This window comes from Nansenia antarctica, assembly GCF_963989245.1.
Source record: "Nansenia antarctica genome assembly, chromosome: 16".
NCBI classification, from domain to species: domain Eukaryota; kingdom Metazoa; phylum Chordata; class Actinopteri; order Argentiniformes; family Microstomatidae; genus Nansenia; species Nansenia antarctica.
Window position 1 is genome coordinate 21,599,924 of NC_137686.1, and position 18,750 is coordinate 21,618,673.

At 41.7% G+C, this 18,750-nt stretch overlaps 2 protein-coding genes across 3 annotated transcripts; one reads left to right on the forward strand and one right to left on the reverse strand.

Annotated features, from left to right (window-relative positions):
* Positions 1–450: 450 nt before the first annotated feature.
* On the forward strand, positions 451–9,701 carry LOC308171809 (crystallin J1A-like). Of its 2 annotated transcripts, none has more exons than XM_080546697.1 (10): positions 451–504; positions 1,032–1,098; positions 1,403–1,579; positions 1,894–1,992; positions 2,113–2,205; positions 2,328–2,484; positions 2,727–2,842; positions 8,562–8,639; positions 8,991–9,130; positions 9,326–9,701. In XM_080546697.1, the coding sequence occupies exons 2-10, from the start codon at positions 1,032–1,034 to the stop codon at positions 9,425–9,427; spliced, it is 1,029 nt and encodes a 342-aa protein (XP_080402823.1). In that variant the 5' UTR covers positions 451–504; the 3' UTR covers positions 9,428–9,701. The 2 variants fall into 2 exon arrangements, with proteins under 2 accessions (XP_080402823.1, XP_080402822.1); XM_080546696.1 differs by lacking the exons at positions 8,562–8,639; positions 8,991–9,130; positions 9,326–9,701 and adding exons at positions 3,108–3,185; positions 3,355–3,494; positions 3,696–4,084.
* A 2,662-nt stretch (positions 9,702–12,363) lies between these two features.
* Positions 12,364–17,526, reverse strand: LOC308172115 (protein FAM200A; the record flags this gene model as incomplete). Its single annotated transcript, XM_080547025.1, has 5 exons — positions 12,364–12,695; positions 12,872–14,539; positions 15,443–15,772; positions 16,532–16,535; positions 17,446–17,526. The coding sequence occupies 5 exons, from the start codon at positions 17,524–17,526 to the stop codon at positions 12,364–12,366; spliced, it is 2,415 nt and encodes an 804-aa protein (XP_080403151.1).
* Positions 17,527–18,750: the final 1,224 nt, after the last annotated feature.

An 18,750-nucleotide genomic window follows, 5' to 3' on the forward strand; every position in this document is an offset into this window, starting at 1 on the left:
TGATTGTAGAGAGACTTTCTACTAATCTGGCAACCCAGATATTGCGCTACTCATCGAGATTGTAGTCCCGCCTTTCGCACGGAGAAAACCAATCAACGCGTTGAACTCACATAATGTGACCTATTACAGAGCAGTTGTCTCAGCGATCCCTAGTTATGGGCGTGTTTGTTGTGGTTGCCTTTATTCCACAAACTGACCGCTTCATTCGTTGTATTGCGCTCTTACGTGAATCAGTATAGTAGCTGGATAGACAGGGAAGCCGATCGTTGTAGTGATACCTCCCTGGCATAAATACTTAATGATCTCTGAAAATGCATGCGGTGCCCCTGCACTGATTCGATGCATGCGAAGTCTGGAGACGTGCAAACGTACGGAGGAGCCGCTTTTACGCAAAACGTCCTGTGTCAATGCTATCCAATGAGAGAGCGAATGTAATGTTTCATAACAACGATTCAGACAGCTGCAGTGTGTGAAGAATATTATCTTTGAAAAGAAGATCCCAAGGTAACATACTGTAATGTTAAATGTAATGGTTTAAAATGCAGTTTTCTGATGGAGTATGGCAGCCGGAGAAGATTTTTGTAAAGATTGCTGTGTGAAATCTGCTGGATAAAGGATAGTTATTCTCAAATAATAAAAGAAATATTGATACCATTTAAAAGCCCTAGCTCTTCTCTTTAAAATGGTCATATCATTTTGGCTCTGTGATGTAATATGAAAACACCACAAATGTTCTTGTATCGGAATGCCATATTCCGGAATATGAACATATGAAAATATGAATATAATGCAATTCTGTGACAATCTAATGGATGTACTGGTTCTTCAGCAAGTCAAAATGTTGTGTGTTTGTAGTGTTTTTATAGTCGTTGTGCCCTGCGCGTCACTCCCTCCCTACTGTAGGTTTCAACAACAGTATTGAATGGTATGACTAGAAACCTCAAACAGGCCCTGTAGTGCCACAACAATTATGTAATTAAATGACAGACGTGTTGATTTAATTGATCAGATTGAAGTTCTATCTGTTACAGATGGCCTTAGCTCTGGGTGACAGAGCTCTGGGAGCCATCATTGGATCAGCTATTGCAGATGCAGCAGGTAATTATGAACTAAATGCAATCATGTGAATGCCTAGCAGCAGTTTGATGACAGTCACACCCTTTCAAATCTTAACTGAAAAGTCTAAGCTTATATAGTACCAGTCAAATGGGAAAGTGTGTCCAAACCTTTGACTAGGTACTGTATGAGAATATGCATGTTGATGTGCTATCTATAGAGTCCCAAGTGAGGGAGCTTATCTCAATTTATATTTAGCCTGTATGACTTTACCAAGAATTGTTGAGACCCTGTTCCACCAGTTCGAACTGTGGCAGTAACATCTCTGCTGTTTCCTCTGTTGCAGCCCAGCCTCTCCACTGGGTGTACGATCTGCAGAAGTTGAGTGGTTTACTAGTCCAGGATACTCACCCTGAGTTTTGTCCTCAGTCTGCCAACCCGTTCTACAAGAGGGCCACGGGCAACCAGAGCTGTTATGGAGACCAGGCATACGTGCTGCTGGAATCCTTGACTGAATGTGGAGGTAGTGTGACTATTTCCGTAACGGTGATATTTTGCTCCAAACAAACCACCTGTGCTTATTCTAAAGATGGTGCACATTATTATGATCGTGTGGTTGGTGCATGTGACTCTTTTGTGTATACTTTTATTGTGTTATATTTTATCTATTTCATTCTATCTTGTTTTATTGTGTTGTAGTTTATTTACTATTGTTTTTTTATGTTCAGCACTTCCGAGTTGCATTCAATGCATGACTTGTGCTATATAAATAAAGTTTGATTGATTGATTGATGTGACTGGTGTAGTCTAAAGCCTTGTTTTGTCACCACTGGCCAGGTCTGAAAATTGATGATCTGAGGAAGCGCACATATAAGTTCTTTGGGCCTGGGTCAGAGTATGACACCCCTGTCAATGATCCATACAGAGAGAGGGGAGGTGAGCAATAAGCATCGCCTTACTGATGAAGGATGAATACACTCTTCACTCTAATACTCAGTGTCCATACTGTATATTTTAAGTGAAAGGTTGAGTCAGTGTTTTTCTATATCATGTAAGGTCCCAGACCTCAACTGCCCATTGAGGGACCATGGAGACACGGAAGTTTAAAGAACTTCATAAAGAATGTGGATGCAGGCAAGGAAGAGACAGGTAAGACAACATACATGCATACATACATACAGTTCATAGAGTTGCAATCCATGAGAACATCCAAGAATCCAAGAGAACACCTTTACTATCCCAGATTTTTAATACTACATTTATTTCTACAGGCTGTGACACAGACAACCAGGTGGATGGAATAGCAAAGCTGGCTCCTATTGTGGCTTTTTATGCTGGGAAACCTAACATGCTGGAGAAGGTGGAAGATGCGGTTCGTGTCACCCAGAACAGTGATGCGTGCGTAGCAGAGACTCTGGCAGCAGCTAGGTCAGAATTTTGTACATGAACAATGGCATAAATGGCTCTCAAAGACTTAGTCAAATGTGGGGTGTGTTATAGATCATCACACAAATACACTTGTATTCCAGATTGGAAAAAATCACTGACTTTCAGACAAACAGACAAATCACCCAAAATACAAATCACACAGAGTGGAATACAGCATTACAGACAGACAAGGTGTGTATGACATTATCTAAAAGGCACATGGCTTTTTTTTTTCCTTCTAGGATCTTGGAGCATTTTATCCTGAACGGTCCCAGTCCAAACGCCTTGGATTCTGTGCTCGATCAGCTCACTGACCCGGACAGGAAGCAGCCCCAGATGCTGGACAAAGCCGTGGTTGGTATGTGAGGCCCAGAGCACTAGCGCTTCGCTACACTCATGTCATGTGACCGAGTCACGGAATGAAAGGCTTTAGTCTTTTATTTTCGATGGAATAATTGCCCGGGGAGGGACCTCCCTCCTCCTCTTCAGGGAGGGCTTCTGTATTTAAAAAGGAATTTTAAGCACATTTGTTTCGTAATGTTTCACAATGTTTGGGCCGTTGTTTTTGGGAGATATAATGCTTAAAATATCTAACATATTTCTTATCAATTCTAACCTTTCAGGACACATTTATCAAGTAAAGGAGAATTTATCCATAGCTCCTAAGGAGGTGATCCCCACTGTGTTTCCGAATACATGAGGTAAGCTCTGTCACCGCCCACAACCCGCTGCAATAGCAGGGATACAAGGGTAGAGTTCTCTTTCCATTTCAAATACCTTCCATTAACATGTCCTTGCCTCCTACCTTCCATTAAATCATGTCATGTCTGTCATGCCTAACCCTAACTCACTATGTTATGATTGCTCCAGGTTTGCCCGGTGCGTTCCAAGCAGCGCTGCATGGGGCCCTGACAGCTGACGATTACGAACAAGCTATCAGGGAGACCATGAGCTGTGGGGGGTGCACCTGTAGCCGAAGCTCCTTTATCGGGGCCTGTCTCGGCGCTCAGGTATGGATGGACAACATGACTTTTATGTGATTTGATGACTTAAAGTAGGCCTACATTACAGTCAGGCCTTTTGTTATCGGGGAATAGATTATGGGGAAAGACAAACAGTGCATTGGCTGCATTTTTCAAGACTAGCTGTGCTTGATATTTTCAAGTCAAAAGATGCCAAATTAGTAACTCTGATGTCTTTTATCTACACAGATTGGTCTTTCAGGGCTCCCCAACTCATGGAAGACCAAGACACTCCGATACAACTCCCTGCTTCAACTTGCAAAGAAAGTTGCTGACCGCCACCAAATATAGTCAAGCTGTTTCTGACCATGAGCACTATAACATTATGTTTACAATCCAGTTAGCCTTGGACACATAACCAAGGTTCTTCCTTGAGCGGTCTATTTTAAAGTATGTTTTGTTTGTGTTCGAATATCTTCAGTGACTGTTGAGCTTTGACAAAACACTAAATGAAAGTTCCTGCCTAAACTTTTTCAGGGTTGGAACTGGATGTATCCGGTTATGTTAAGGTGCAGTATGTTGCATTGAAGATGTTCCTACTTGTTCAATGAGGGCGTTTATATGATAATGCCATCCCTAAAATACACTATTAAAAGTTGTTTCTTTCTGTCAGATAAACATGTTTATTACATCTATTCAGATTAATAGGTTATCTGAACTACTATAATGTAGATTATAACATTTGAATTTGTATGACCGTCTTTCTAATGACAATTAATGATAGCCACATTCATGAAACCTTTAGAATTATTCCTGCAGTTCTAGGCCAATTTTACTGGGGGGGCCAGGCTAGGGCCAGTTGTATTGTCAGAGAGGCACATTCGACCCGGGACAAAAGAGACAAAGACAATGTTCAAGCTTTCAAAATTGTTTACTTCAGTATATAAAGTAATAGCGCAGAAACCCCCCCCCCCCAACATATACTAACCCTAACCCCAACATTTGTTTCAGTAACTTACAGTGAAAGTGACAATTTTTATTAAATTACATATTGAAAACAAAATAAAAAACACATTCCTGTTACAGCACATTCTTTGCTGCAACACTTCTTTATAAGGCCCAACGAACAGTACAAGCTCTAATGTACTAGAGGGTATCTGCATCCCAATCTATATTTTCTTTTCTAGAATTTCACATTACAGCAACTGTATTCTGCGGTTTTTGTGATTTTTGGCAAACCGGTCAACAAATGATTCAAGATTCAAAGCCTTTGCCCTCCTAGACTCGATACTTAATACATCCAGACTGCTCAACCTCTCATCGGTTATGGTGGACCGGAGGTAAGTTTTCACCCGCTTCAGCGTAGAAAAGCTCTGCTCACAAGAAGCAGTACTCACTGGGATCACAACTGCTATTTTGCAGAGTCTGAAGAGCTCAAAAAGCACTTCTTTATAAGGCTCAATGAACTGTATCAGCTCTACTGTACTAGCGGGTCTCTGCATCCCGGTCTGTATTTTCCTTTCTAACATTCGTCTGAACAGATGTAGTTCAGTCACCAATCCGTCAACATTTGAATCATACAATCGAGCAAATGAAAGCAGAGCTGTCTCTTTCAGAAATGCGTCACATTTGGGGTTTAGAGCTTGGATGCTGTTCAGTATGTCACAGTAGTTCGTCTTTGAAAACCGTCTGTTAAGCTCGTTGAGCATCTGATCAATGACGGGGTAGAAGAAGGCTGTACGAAACCCGTCTTTATCTGGTTCTGACTCTCCGTGACCAACAGTAGTCAGCACACAGTGTTCACTGAGTTTAGAGCTTAGCATTTTTTGTCGTTTTGCAGCTGGCTGTATTGCAATAGAACATTGCTCAGAAATGTTCAACACTTCATCCCACAGGTGATCAAAAAATGACTCCTGCCTGAAGTCGTTCAATGTCTGAACCGTTGCTTCAACTAAATCAACAGCTTTTGAACAGTCAAATGGAGAAGACTGTAGCATATCAGAGAGAGGTTTTGTTTCTTCAAACACTTTACAGAGTGTAACCAGATGCAGAATGAATTCACGATCTATCTGTGCCAGCAGACCTCGAGCCTCAATACATCTTTCACCATTGCTTTCACCATGGGCTACCTCTTGCAGTACTCGCTTAAGGGCAGGCAACCTATCCATAATGTTACGTAGAGCTATAAATCGACATGCCCATCGAGTGTCACTTAATTGCTGGAGTTCTCTTGGTGCACCTTCGTACATCTCTCTTTGTATAGTTAGCCATTTAGGATGGACGTATGACCCAGATGTGAACATATACAGTTTTTCTAGTAAGGAGAAGAACTCCCCTGCCTCCGGGACAGCTTTGACTGTATCTACTAAAACTAAATTTAGACAATGGGAATTGCAGTGGATGTAAAAGGCATACTTTGCTTGCTCTTTAATTCTAGCCTGGACCCCTGAATGCTTACCACTCACGAGGGCAGCACCATCATATGCTTGGCCTACAAGGTTGTTTTTGTATTCGAGACCATGACTTTCCAATATGTGGATTATTTTCTCAGTAAGCCCTGCTGCATCTAACCTCTCAGCAGATTCAAACTGGAGAAAACTCTCATGGATAGCTCCATTGAAATAGTACCTGAGTACTAGAGCAATCTGATCTTTGGTTTCATCTGCCATGACGCTGAAGACTTCACTGTTTTTCACTTCTTCTATAATTTCAGTTCGAACCATGTCTGCAACTCTATCCAAAACCTCATTCTGAATGATTTTGCTTGTATTATGAATGGAAGTCAACCTTTTTTTAACAGCTTTGTCATGGTTAGCAAGTGTCTCTAGAATTGCTATGAAGTTCCCTTTATTCCCATTATCTGAGACTGCGGACTCATTGTGTCCTCTTTGAGCAATGTTTTGTGTGGCAGTAAGTAGAAGCACTTCCCCTATTGTTTTTATATAATCACGATTTTCTCTAACCTGTTTGTTATGTTTCTTGTTTAAGTCATTAGCCAGTGTTGCATTAGTTGTTCCAGCGCTCTGATAGTCCCTCCATGTAATCATCGCTTGTTTGTGTCGCTCACACTTGGCATGGATTGCAAACCCCCCCTCTCTGTAGGTTGCTTTCTTCCAGTTTTTGAATCCGGATGATGAGTCAAATACTGTGTCTGTGCTATTAGGAGGGCTAAAATGTCTGCAGGCGTAACAATACGCAAAGTCTGATCGTTTCGAATACTCAAGCCAGGGGTGAATGTTGTACCAGGCCGCCTTGAAGCTCCTTCTCCTGTCCCCCATCAAGGTCCTTGGAAACAATTTCAAGTTTGGCTGCATCGGTGGGTCTTCTTCACATTTGCTGATATCTGTGGAGAAAGACAAACCAAAACATATAAGGCACGTACACCATAGCAATCAAGAAATACCAACGGGATATCTATAGTGATATAGATTCATCATATTCTCCCTCATGTCATTGATCTATCATAAGACTACACGCATCTACATACACATACATACACAACATATGAATTGTAATTACACTGCTTTACAAGCAGGCAAATATTTTTTGGCATCACATCACAAACCTGATGGTCCAATGCTTGTGGATGCACATGTACCGTCTGTCTGGGTCTCCCACTCTGCTTGTCGGCCACCCTCAGCCTCACTCTGGGGATCTTCATCTGTCTCTCCTTCCTGCTCTGGAAGTGTGTCCTCCTCACTTTGAACATCAGTCTCTCCAACTAGCAACAAGTCCTCTGGCTTCCTCTCTGTGGTGCTGTCCTCTGGCTTCCTCTCTGTGGTGCTGTCCGCTCTCTGCTGTTCCTCTGCAGCTCTCTCAACACCTGGATCATCTGGCTCTGTCTCCAAGTCTGCCTCATCATTGTCCTTTTTATTTCCGGGGGCGAAATAAGATCTAATGTCCTTTTTTCTCTTCATTTTGTTGATAACTGTAGACCAAAAACAATGGAGAGGAATGAATGAATGAATGAATGAATGAAAGCTTTATTTCGAACATGTGAAAAAAGAAATAGTTATAACAAGAAAAAACAAAACAAAAACAAGAAAAAACCAAACAAAAACAAGAAAAAAACAAAACAAAAAACACTATTTACTTCACATGTCCGAAAAGGAGTAGGAAGAAGCATAAGATTATTTAATCCTACCCCTTCTCCAATACTCAGAGATGAATAATTAATAATCTGCAGTTTCAATATTAATATAATATTTTTTAAATTAAATCAAATGTATTTACATATTTACCAACAATAGAAAACAGATAATGTAAATAAACAAATAATCTCAGTCTGTGAAAACAACTGGTGACTATCAAAGCCCTTCTTCCTCCTCGTATCTGGTGAAAACCATGTTTTTATACCGCTTTTTGAACTGGGTCATGCTTGGAATGCACGACACTTAAGCAACCCCGAATATGAATATACTATTGCTGGCTTGCTTGAATTAATGTGTGTTGTGGTAGCATTTGAGCTTTCATTTCAAAACTATAATATAGCTAAACCAATGCAGACGAATGAATAGCATGCTCAGGTGAACCATTCTTCCAAACACTAGTATCGCAAAGCTCAAGTATTAATGCATTGCAGGCAAATTGTTAGCCGTTTAATCTGGCCCCTATTAAGTTAACTAATCAACAACACATTTCCTGATCAGAAGTCTTACCTTGTAACGATTACGCAAATAAAATAGTGTTGCTCGTCTCCCAACGCGTGTTTCTGGTCAGAGTAACAAGAGTTTGGTCAAAGTCTCTTTTCCAATCGCGATTCGCGCTTCAGCCAGCGGCGGTGTACCGCTCTAATGGGTCCGAGTAGAATGTTGAGCCACCTGTGTTCCGCTCTAATGGGTCCGAGTCGAATGTTGAGCCACCTGTGTTCCGCCTTTCGCGTCAGCATTAATCATCAACAGTCAACATTAATATTCAGGGAAGAAAAAAAGCCAACTTTTTTTGATGGGGGGCGGTAAGAGACCTGGATAATGGACAGGGGGGCGCTGGCCCAAAAAAGGTTGAGAACCACTGTTCTATTCGATAGTACATTTCTCACAATGTTTGGGGCGTTGTTTTTAGGAGATATAATGCTTAAAATATCTAACATATTTCTTATCAATTCTAACCTTTCAGGACACATTTATCAAGTAAAGGAGAATTTATCCATAACTCCTAAGGAGGTGATCCCCACGGTGTTTCCGAATACACGAGGTAAGCTCTGTCACCGCCCACAACCCGCTGCAATAGCAGGGACACAACAAGAGTTCTCTTTCCATTTCAATTAAGCTCCGATTTTAAATGGAAAGTAGGCTCAGGGCTCTTATATCACTTCTCTTATATGTACAAAGTACAAAGTTGTTATCCGTGCTTAGGACACTTGTTAGTACTTAGGACCAGTGAGGTTGTTAGGGGCTATAGCCCTGAATGTTATATGAATATCTCTGGATCCGGGGGGGGGGGAGTAAATACCTTCCATTAACATGTCCTTGCCTCCTACCTTCCATTAAATCATGTCATGTCTGTCATGCCTAACCCTAACCCACTATGTTATGATTGCTCCAGGTTTGCCCGGTGCGTTCCAAGCAGCGCTGCATGGGGTCCTGACAGCTGACGATTACGAACAAGCTATCAGGGAGACCATGAGCTGTGGGGGGTGCACCTGTAGCCGAAGCTCCTTTATCGGGGCCTGTCTCGGGGCTCAGGTATGGATGGACAGGACACCATGACTTTTATGTGATTTGATGACTTAAAGTAGGCCTACATTACAGTCAGGCCTTTTGTTATCGGGGAATAGATTATGGGGAAAGGCTGCATTTTTCAAGACTAGCTGTGCTTGATATTTTCAAGTCAAAAGATGCCAAATTAGTAACTCTGATGTCTTGTTTTTATCTACACAGATTGGTCTTTCAGGGCTCCCCAACTCATGGAAGACCAAGACACTCCGATACAACTCCCTGCTTCAACTTGCAAAGAAAGTTGCTGACCGCCACCAAATATAGTCAAGCTGTTTCTCACCATGAGCACTATAACATTATGTTTACAATCCAGTTAGCCTTGGACACATAACCAAGGTTCTTCCTTGAGCGGTCTATTTTAAAGTATGTTTTGTTTGTGTTCGAATATCTTCAGTGACTGTTGAGCTTTGACAAAACACTAAATGAAAGTTCCTGCCTAAACTTTTTCAGGGTTGGAACTGGATGTATCCGGTTATGTTAAGGTGCAGTATGTTGCATTGAAGATGTTCCTACTTGTTCAATGAGGGCGTTTATATGATAATGCCATCCCTAAACTACACTATTAAAAGTTGTTTCTTTCTGTCAGAAAAACATGTTTATTACATCTATTCAGATTAATAGGTTATCTGAACTACTATAATGTAGATTATAACATTTGAATTTGTATGACCGTCTTTCTAATGACAATTAATGATAGCCACATTCATGAAACCTTTAGAATTATTCCTGCAGTTCTAGGCCAATTTTACTGGGGGGGCCAGGCTAGGGCCAGTTGTATTGTCAGAGAGGCACATTCGACCCGGGACAAAAGAGACAAAGACAATGTTCAAGCTTTCAAAATGGTTTACTTCAGTATATAAAGTAATAGCGCAGAACCCCCCCCCCCCCCAACATATACTAACCCTAACCCCAACATTTGTTTCAGTAACTTACAGTGAAAGTGACAATTTTTATTAAATTACAGTATTGAAAACAAAATAAAAAACACATTCCTGTTAGCTTCAGCTCAAGTTACAGCACATTCTTTGCTGCAACACTTCTTTATTCCCAACACTTCTTTAAGGCCCAATGAACAGTACAAGCTCTAATGTACTAGAGGGTATCTGCATCCCAATCTATATTTTCTTTTCTAGAATTTCACATTACAGCAACTGTATTCTGCGGTTTTTGTGATTTTTGGCAAACCGGTCAACAAATGATTCAAGATTCAAAGCCTTTGCCCTTCTAGACTCGATACTTAATACATCCAGACTGCTCAACCTCTCATCGGTTATGGTGGACCGGAGGTAAGTTTTCACCCGCTTCAGCGTAGAAAAGCTCTGCTCACAAGAAGCAGCACTCACTGGGATCACAACTGCTATTTTGCAGAGTCTGAAGAGCTCAAAAAGCACTTCTTTATAAGGCTCAATGAACTGTATCAGCTCTACTGTACTAGCGGGTCTCTGCATCCCGGTCTGTATTTTCCTTTCTAACATTCGTCTGAACAGATGTAGTTCAGTCACCATGCCTTCAATATTTGAATCATACAATCGAGCAAATGAAAGCAGAGCTGTCTCTTTCAGAAATGCGTCACCTTTGGGGTTTAGAGCTTGGATGCTGTTCAGTATGTCACAGTAGTTCGTCTTTGAAAACCGTCTGTTAAGCTCGTTGAGCATCTGATCAATGACGGGGTAGAAGAAGGCTGTACGAAACCCGTCTTTATCTGGTTCTGACTCTCCGTGACCAACAGTAGTCAGCACACAGTGTTCACTGAGTTTAGAGCTTAGCATTTTTTGTCGTTTTGCAGCTGGCTGTATTGCAATAGAACATTGCTCAGAAATGTTCAACACTTCATCCCACAGGTGATCAAAAAATGACTCCTGCCTGAAGTCGTTCAATGTCTGAACCGTTGCTTCAACTAAATCAACAGCTTTTGAAAAGTCAAATGGAGAAGACTGTAGTGTAGCATATCAGAGAGAGGTTTTGTTTCTTCAAACACTTTACAGAGTGTAACCAGATGCAGAATGAATTCACGATCTATCTGTGCCAGCAGACCTCGAGCCTCAATACATCTTTCACCATTGCTTTCACCATGGGCTACCTCTTGCAGTACTCGCTTAAGGGCAGGCAACCTATCCATAATGTTACGTAGAGCTATAAATCGACATGCCCATCGAGTGTCACTTAATTGCTGGAGTTCTCTGGGTATACAACTCTCTTTGTATAGTTAACCATTTAGGATGGACGTATGACCCAGATGTGAACATATAGTTTTTCTGAACTCCCCTGCCTCCGGGACAGCTTTGACTGTATCTACTAAAACTAAATTTAGACAATGGGAATTGCAGTGGATGTAAAAGGCATACTTTGCTTGCTCTTTAATTCTAGCCTGGACCCCTGAATGCTTACCACTCACGAGGGCAGCACCATCATATGCTTGGCCTACAAGGTTGTTTTTGTATTCGAGACCATGACTTTCCAATATGTGGATTATTTTCTCAGTAAGCCCTGCTGCATCTAACCTCTCAGCAGATTCAAACTGGAGAAAACTCTCATGGATAGCTCCATTGAAATAGTACCTGAGTACTAGAGAAAGCTGATCTTTGGTTTCATCTGCCATGACGCTGAAGACTTCACTGTTTTTCACTTCTATAATTTCAGTTCGAACCATGTCTGCAACTCTATCCAAAACCTCATTCTGAACGATTTTGCTTGTATTATGAACGGAAGTCAACCATTTTTTAACAGCTTTGTCATGGTTAGCAATTACCTCTAGAATTGCTATGAAGTTCCCTTTATTCCCATTATCTGAGACTGCGGACTCATTGTGTCCTCTTTGAGCAATGTTTTGTGTGGCAGTAAGTAGAAGCACTTCCCCTATTGTTTTTATATAATCACGATTTTCTCTAACCTGTTGGTTATGTTTCTTGTTTAGGTCATTAGCCAGTGTTGCATTAGTTCAGTGGTTCTCAAACTTTTTCTGTCAAGCCCCCCCTTGGGAGGACAAAAAATGTGTGAGCCCCACCTCACCCCCAAAAAACTGTCACAACATGGGGCAAGTTTACATTTATTGAACTGAACCACATAACACTGTCTCCCAACAAAAAACCTAAAAAATACAAATAACACAATATAATAAATGAACACAATAACTATATTTTTCGATTACAATTCTCAAGAAAATGAACACTAACAATCAAGAACATCATAACATTACAGCATTAGTGGCTGCAATGAGCCTGTTTGGCACTGCAGATCTTTTCAAAACGGGGTAGCAGGCCTGACACTGCCACTCTCAAGTCCTGCTCAATGTTGGGCCCAGATCTGTACTTTGTTTTCAGTGAAGCAACAGCTGAAAAGCCAGCCTCACAGAGATAGGATGTGGCGAAGGGAAGAAGGATGCCTACAGCCCTCTGCCCTATGAGTGGATACTCCTTCTCCACACCAAGCCAGAATTCACTCAGTGTCTGACCATTGAACCTCAGCCTCCGGGTGGAGTCAGAGGTCAGATCGATGAGTTGGTCCTCTTCAGCAGAGCTGAAATCAGCAGGTGCTACAGATAGAGATACCTTATTTGTAATTAATTGCATATTAAACACAACACGATTCAATTTTACAACAATCCATTCCAGGTAGTTAGTTAGTAACATACATACAACATTAATAAAATATAGGCCTACAGCACAAAATAGTCACAGTTATATTTAGTCATCAAAATTGCCTACCAACCTGCTGCATTGAATGGATCCACCACCCAGTCATACTCAGCAGTGTTGTGTGGGAAGTATTTCTGGAACAATGCTCCCAGGGAAGAGATGTGTTGCTTCAGGCAGGGGATCACTGTGGTGGCATCACAATCACTGCTTTCTACAAACTCGGTCAGGTTCTGAAAAGGATCAGTATTTCCTTCATCAAGGCGCCTGCCCCACACCTCCAGCTTTCTGGTGAATGCGCTGCCCTTATCTGCCAGGTGGGGTAGGTGTTTGTCTTTCCCTTGAAGCTGAAGATTCAGCTCGTTGAGCTTTCCAAACACATCACTGAGATAGGCCAGTTTCATCAGGAATTCTAAATTACTGAACTTGCTTGCAGATTCGTGCATTCCCACCTCCTCCATAAACACCTGAATCTCCTCTCTGAGCTCAAAGACTCGGGACAACACTTTCCCTCGGGAGAGCCACCTTGCTTCACTGTGAAACAGCAAAGCAGAGTGTTCAGCTCCCATTTCCTCACACAGTGCAGAGAACAGACGTGCTTTCAGCGGGCGGGTTTTGATGAAATTTACAACACCGATCACTTCGGTCAAAACCTCATTTAGCTCAGGGCTAAGCTGCCTGGATGCGAGCGCCTCTCTGTGAATGACACAGTGTGTCCATTGCGCGTTTGGTGCGACGCGATTTATTAGCGCCTGCAGTCCCTTCCTTTTCCCGGCCATTGTCTGCGCACCATCTGAGCAAAACCCCACACAGTTCTCCCATTTCAGTCCGTGTTCCGTCAGGTAAGTGTCAAGAATCCCAAATAGCTCATTAGCTGTCGCTCTCCCTGTCACATGCTTGCAAAACAGCAAGTCTTCTTTCATTGACTCCGAATCTACATAGCGGACATAAGAAATAAACAAGCAGTCCTTATTACTGTCAGTAGCCTCGTCAATTTGCAATGCAAAACGTTTGTGTAGTTTCTCTGCGAGTTGTTCCTCAAGGTCCTCTGACATCTCACCTATGCGTCTTGCAATGGTGTCGTTGGACAGGGGAACGGTCTTCAATTTTGCAGCGGTTGTCTCACCAAACAAAGTTGACACCATAGCCAGTACAGCTGGGAGTATGAGCTCCTCAGCTATGGTGTGCGGCTCCTTGCACTTCGCAATTCTGTGTGCAACCTTGAATGACGCTATTTGCGCTTGGGTACTTACGGATGCCGCTTTTGTCATATGAGTTTCTTGCTTTCTGTACTCTGTAAGTTTTCTTTTAAAGAAGGCCAGTGGCTTCTTTGCATCATTGGGGTGTGTTGTCTCAAGGTGCCTTTTTAACTTGTTTGGCTTCAGGCTGTCTGCTGCTAATGTTCTGTTAGTTGTTCCAGCGCTCTGATAGTCCCTCCATGTAATCATCGCTTGTTTGTGTCGCTCACACTTGGCATGGATTGCAAAACCCCCCTCTCTGTAGGTTGCTTTCTTCCAGTTTTTGAATCCGGATGATGAGTCAAATACTGTGTCTGTGCTATTAGGAGGGCTAAAATGTCTGCAGGCGTAACAATACGCAAAGTCTGATCGTTTCGAATACTCAAGCCAGGGGTGAATGTTGTACCAGGCCGCCTTGAAGCTCCTTCTCCTGTCCCCCATCAAGGTCCTTGGAAACAATTTCAAGTTCGGCTGCATCGGTGGGTCTTCTTCACATTTGCTGATATCTGTGGAGAAAGACAAACGAAAACATATAAGGCACATATACCATAGCAATCAAGAAATACCAAGTCTGACGTCAAAAGTGACGTTTAGCCATTTCCGGGTCCTAACCAGAAATTCTCCGCACCAGAGTACCAGTGAACTACAGCGGTAGAATGACAGTTTACTCGTTTTTTAGACTCGGATCTATTCCAGGGGTGCAAACTGGTGATGGCCCAAAAAGGTGACACTTTGGGGGGGAGGGGGCGAGGTGGAAAGCGCTAGCACTAACGGTGCTAAATGGATAGCACTAGCACTAATGGTGGTCTCAGCAGGGGTCCGAACCTTAACACCCATATAACACGTCATTATGTTGAAAACAGGTTGCTTACTGTGACTGTCCTCCACACTGTCTAGAATTCGCTGCATGAAGCTAAAAGTTATTTCAACAGCAGCAGAGTTTAGCAGACAGGAAGATTAGTTAGAAGAATAGTCATCATGTTACTTGGAAGAGACGTAGACCCCCACCCCCAAACCCTTCCCAAAATATTTTTTTGCCATATCTACATGATTTGCGTGGATGACCTATTTTGAAGTAAAAACGGCTAATTTAGCAGAAAGGTGACAAGTTTGCACCCCTGGTCATACAACAAGGGACACAATACTTTCCCGTTTTCTCCATATTGTCAGGGTATTTGAGCCTCGGAAAAGCGCTATATAAATATAATTTATTATTATTATTATTTCGGCATTTCGAAGACAGCGCCTCAGCCAACGTTGGACCCGGAAACACGTCACTACTATCTATCGATCTATCTACCTATAAGACTACACAAATCTACATGCATACACAACATATGAATACAGGCAAATATGTTTGGCATCACATCACAAACCTGATGGTCCAATGCTTGTGGATGCACATGTACCGTCTGTCTGGGTCTCCCACCCTGCTTGTAGGCCACCCTCAGCCTCACTCTGGGGATCTTCATCTGTCTCTCCTTCCTGCTCTGGAAGTGTGTCCTCCTCACTTTGAACATCAGTCTCTCCAACTAGCAACAAGTCCTCTGGCTTCCTCTCTGTGGTGCTGTCCTCTGGCTTCCTCTCTGTGGTGCTGTCCTCTCTCTGCTGTTCCTCTGCAGCTCTCTCAACACCTGGATCATCTGTCTCTGTCTCCAAGTCTGCCTCATCATTGTCCTTTTTATTTCCGGGGGCGAAATAAGATCTAATGTCCTTTTTTCTCTTCATTTTGTTGATATCTGTAGACCAAAAACAATGTTGGAGAGGAATGCACGACACTTAAGCAACCCCGAATATGAATATACTATCGCTGGCTTGCTTGAATTAATTTGTGTTGTGGTAGCATTTGAGCTTTCATTTGATGAAACATGAACCGCCAGAAAAACATAGCGGCATTTCGTGAGCTTAGAATGATAAGGTTCTATCTCCGTTTAGGGCAGTTCAGAGATATTGAGCGTCAACGTTTTTACATTCCATTATGTTTTGTGAGATGGAACCTTTGTATTTTATTAATTACTAACTCAGAAATGTCAACATTAAAATAAAAAAAACACACAGGCATTAATAAACACCTAATGGATCAGATTATGTAAAAAAAAAAAAAAAAACTCGATTTTGACAAAAATGGAGATAGAACCTTGTAATTCTAACGTCACCATTTGAGCTTTCATTTCAAAACTATACAGCAAAACCAGAATGCAGACGAATGAATAGCATGCTCAGGTTAACCATTCTAACAAACAACACTAGTATCGCAAAGCTCAAGTATTAATGCAGGCAAATCGTTAGCTGTTTAATCTGGCCCCTATTAAGTTAACTAATCAACAACACATTTCCTGATCAGAAGTCTTACCTTGTAACGATTAGGCAAATAAAATAGTTTTGCTCGTCTCCCAACGCGTAGCTTTGATTCGTGTTCCTTCCTGGTCAGAGTAACAAGAGTTTGGTCAAAGTCTCTTTTCCAATGGCGATTCGCGCTTCAGCCAGCGGCGGTGTACCGCTCTAATGGGTCCGAGTAGAATGTTGAGCCACCTGTGTTCCGCTCTAATGGGTCCGAGTAGAATGTTGAGCCACCTTGTGTTCCGCCTTTCGTATAACCTGCTGTAGAGGTTATCACAAAAGCAGCTATTTATACTTACTGAAATCACTGACATTCTAGTCAAGTTGCATAAAGCTGCATAAGAGTGTCTGTTTTCAAATGATGCCTGCAGACTTCATTATTATGCACTGCTACTGTCACTGACACGCTCTTGATAAGACCTTAATTCTGCTTGTTGACTTACTTTGATTTACCAACTGCGCTGTCGCCTAGTGTTAGAGCAAATTATCAATAAAAGCAGCCTGTTTCGTTTAAAGATGTATAAGAAAAGATATTTAATATTCTTCTGCAGAAGGAGGAAGTTTACAGGTTCGTCAGACGCATCTGAAGATTCAAAATTCCTCGTAAAAGTCCAGATCATTCATTATCTCTCTGTAAGAGGTCCGCCCTCGGGTGGGGTCTAGACCAATCATCAGCAATGGGTGTGGTTTTGTACATTGAGGAAGATGATGGGGGATGAAGGTTAAGGGGGAATCGACCCCCACTTTCTCCTAGGGACACAAAGGTGAAAAAGGAACACAATAGCCACAAACTGGTTTAGTCTGGTCTTAGAGTACTGGGTCTGGGGAAACACAAAAGTCCAAAACTGTTCTAGATGGCTTGGTCCATCTCGGGAGAAAAGAGAGCAATCAGATCTTTGTAATCATTTAAATGTGTCTGTTGTCTAGCCAATGTCAAGCTTCAAGTAGAGAAACTGGTTTCATTGTGTGGTTACAACAGGAAATCAGTTTATATAGCTTTGCCCTAGATATCCAAAGTTTGAATCTTAAATGTAGAAAAATTTATTTTACATATAATAATTTTCTCTCACACTAGGCAGATGATCTTGACTTGTTCGTCTGTATCGTATTTCTCTTGGTCCAGATCAGAGATGCCACTGGCGTTGCCAGCCATTCTCCCTCGTTATGATGAAACAACCGTTCGGCTGCTATCAGCTGTGTCTCTCAACGGCTTACTGAGGTAGCTAGCTACTAACTCAAACTTATTATGAGATTAGCAGGCTAGCTCTTAGCCTAAGGTGACCAGATTTCTCAGATGCAATCTGGGGACATTTCCAACTTTTTAGGAAAAATGTATACATTTTATCATGATGAAATACAGAAACGGGGACAATTGCTGTTTCATTTATTTTGACCTTATTTTGACCAATGTATACACATTCAAGCAAGAATACTCAAGTGTAACAACTGGAATGTGCCTCTCAACATTAGTGTCAGTGTACTGTAAGTGGTATTAAAAGTAATTCTTAGAACTGTTCAGGTTGACGAGCCAACCATCAACCAAGTGGGGGGTCTGGGGGTCCTCCCCCAGAAAAAAGGAGGATTTAACACTTAATTTCCTGCATTCTGGTGAATTTGTACACACTATTGTGCTTTTTTGCGGTATACGCCGCAATACCAAAGCGAATTCAGAACGCGGAAACGCAGACTTACTTAACATACTATCACAATGGTCATGTTTTCGTTTCGTTGCTTTATGTTCCGATAGTTAAAACATGACAGTCTACTTGTTGAATCCGGTGTAACTACTAACATGATGTTTTTCCAAACAGCTGCCTAGTTGCTATGCAACGCATAGACGCTTGAAGGCCCCTTGTGTCAAGGCTGTCTATAGAATTGCCTGGCAGCATTTCTCATACCATCCCTTCGTTCCTCATTTCATCCCGTCCCTTTCTTATTTCGAGTTACCAACGAAGCGAAACAAATCTTACCGACAAACGTAGGTGAATGATACAAACTGAAAACATAATACTTTATAAACCATAGTCACCTTTGATCATGTATCTATTGATTATTACAATTTAAAGGAGCAAGTTACATCAAATACAGTGAACATAAATCGTATTGTGTGAATCTGACATCAATAGATCAGTGTCAAACCAATCTCTGATCAAACCCCTCCCTCTTTGGTATTAGAAGTAGATAAGTCATCAAGTTGTAATACTGACAGTGGTCACACAAACCTTGCTTTGGCACGATATCAATCATGAAGTCAAGTTCATTTTGTAGCCTAATACATTGCAGCAAAAAAAGATTAAAGATTAAAACAATAATGTGCCAAAATGTTTTTCCAGATCACACAAATAAGTGACACAAGTAAAAGAAGAAGGTAGAAAAG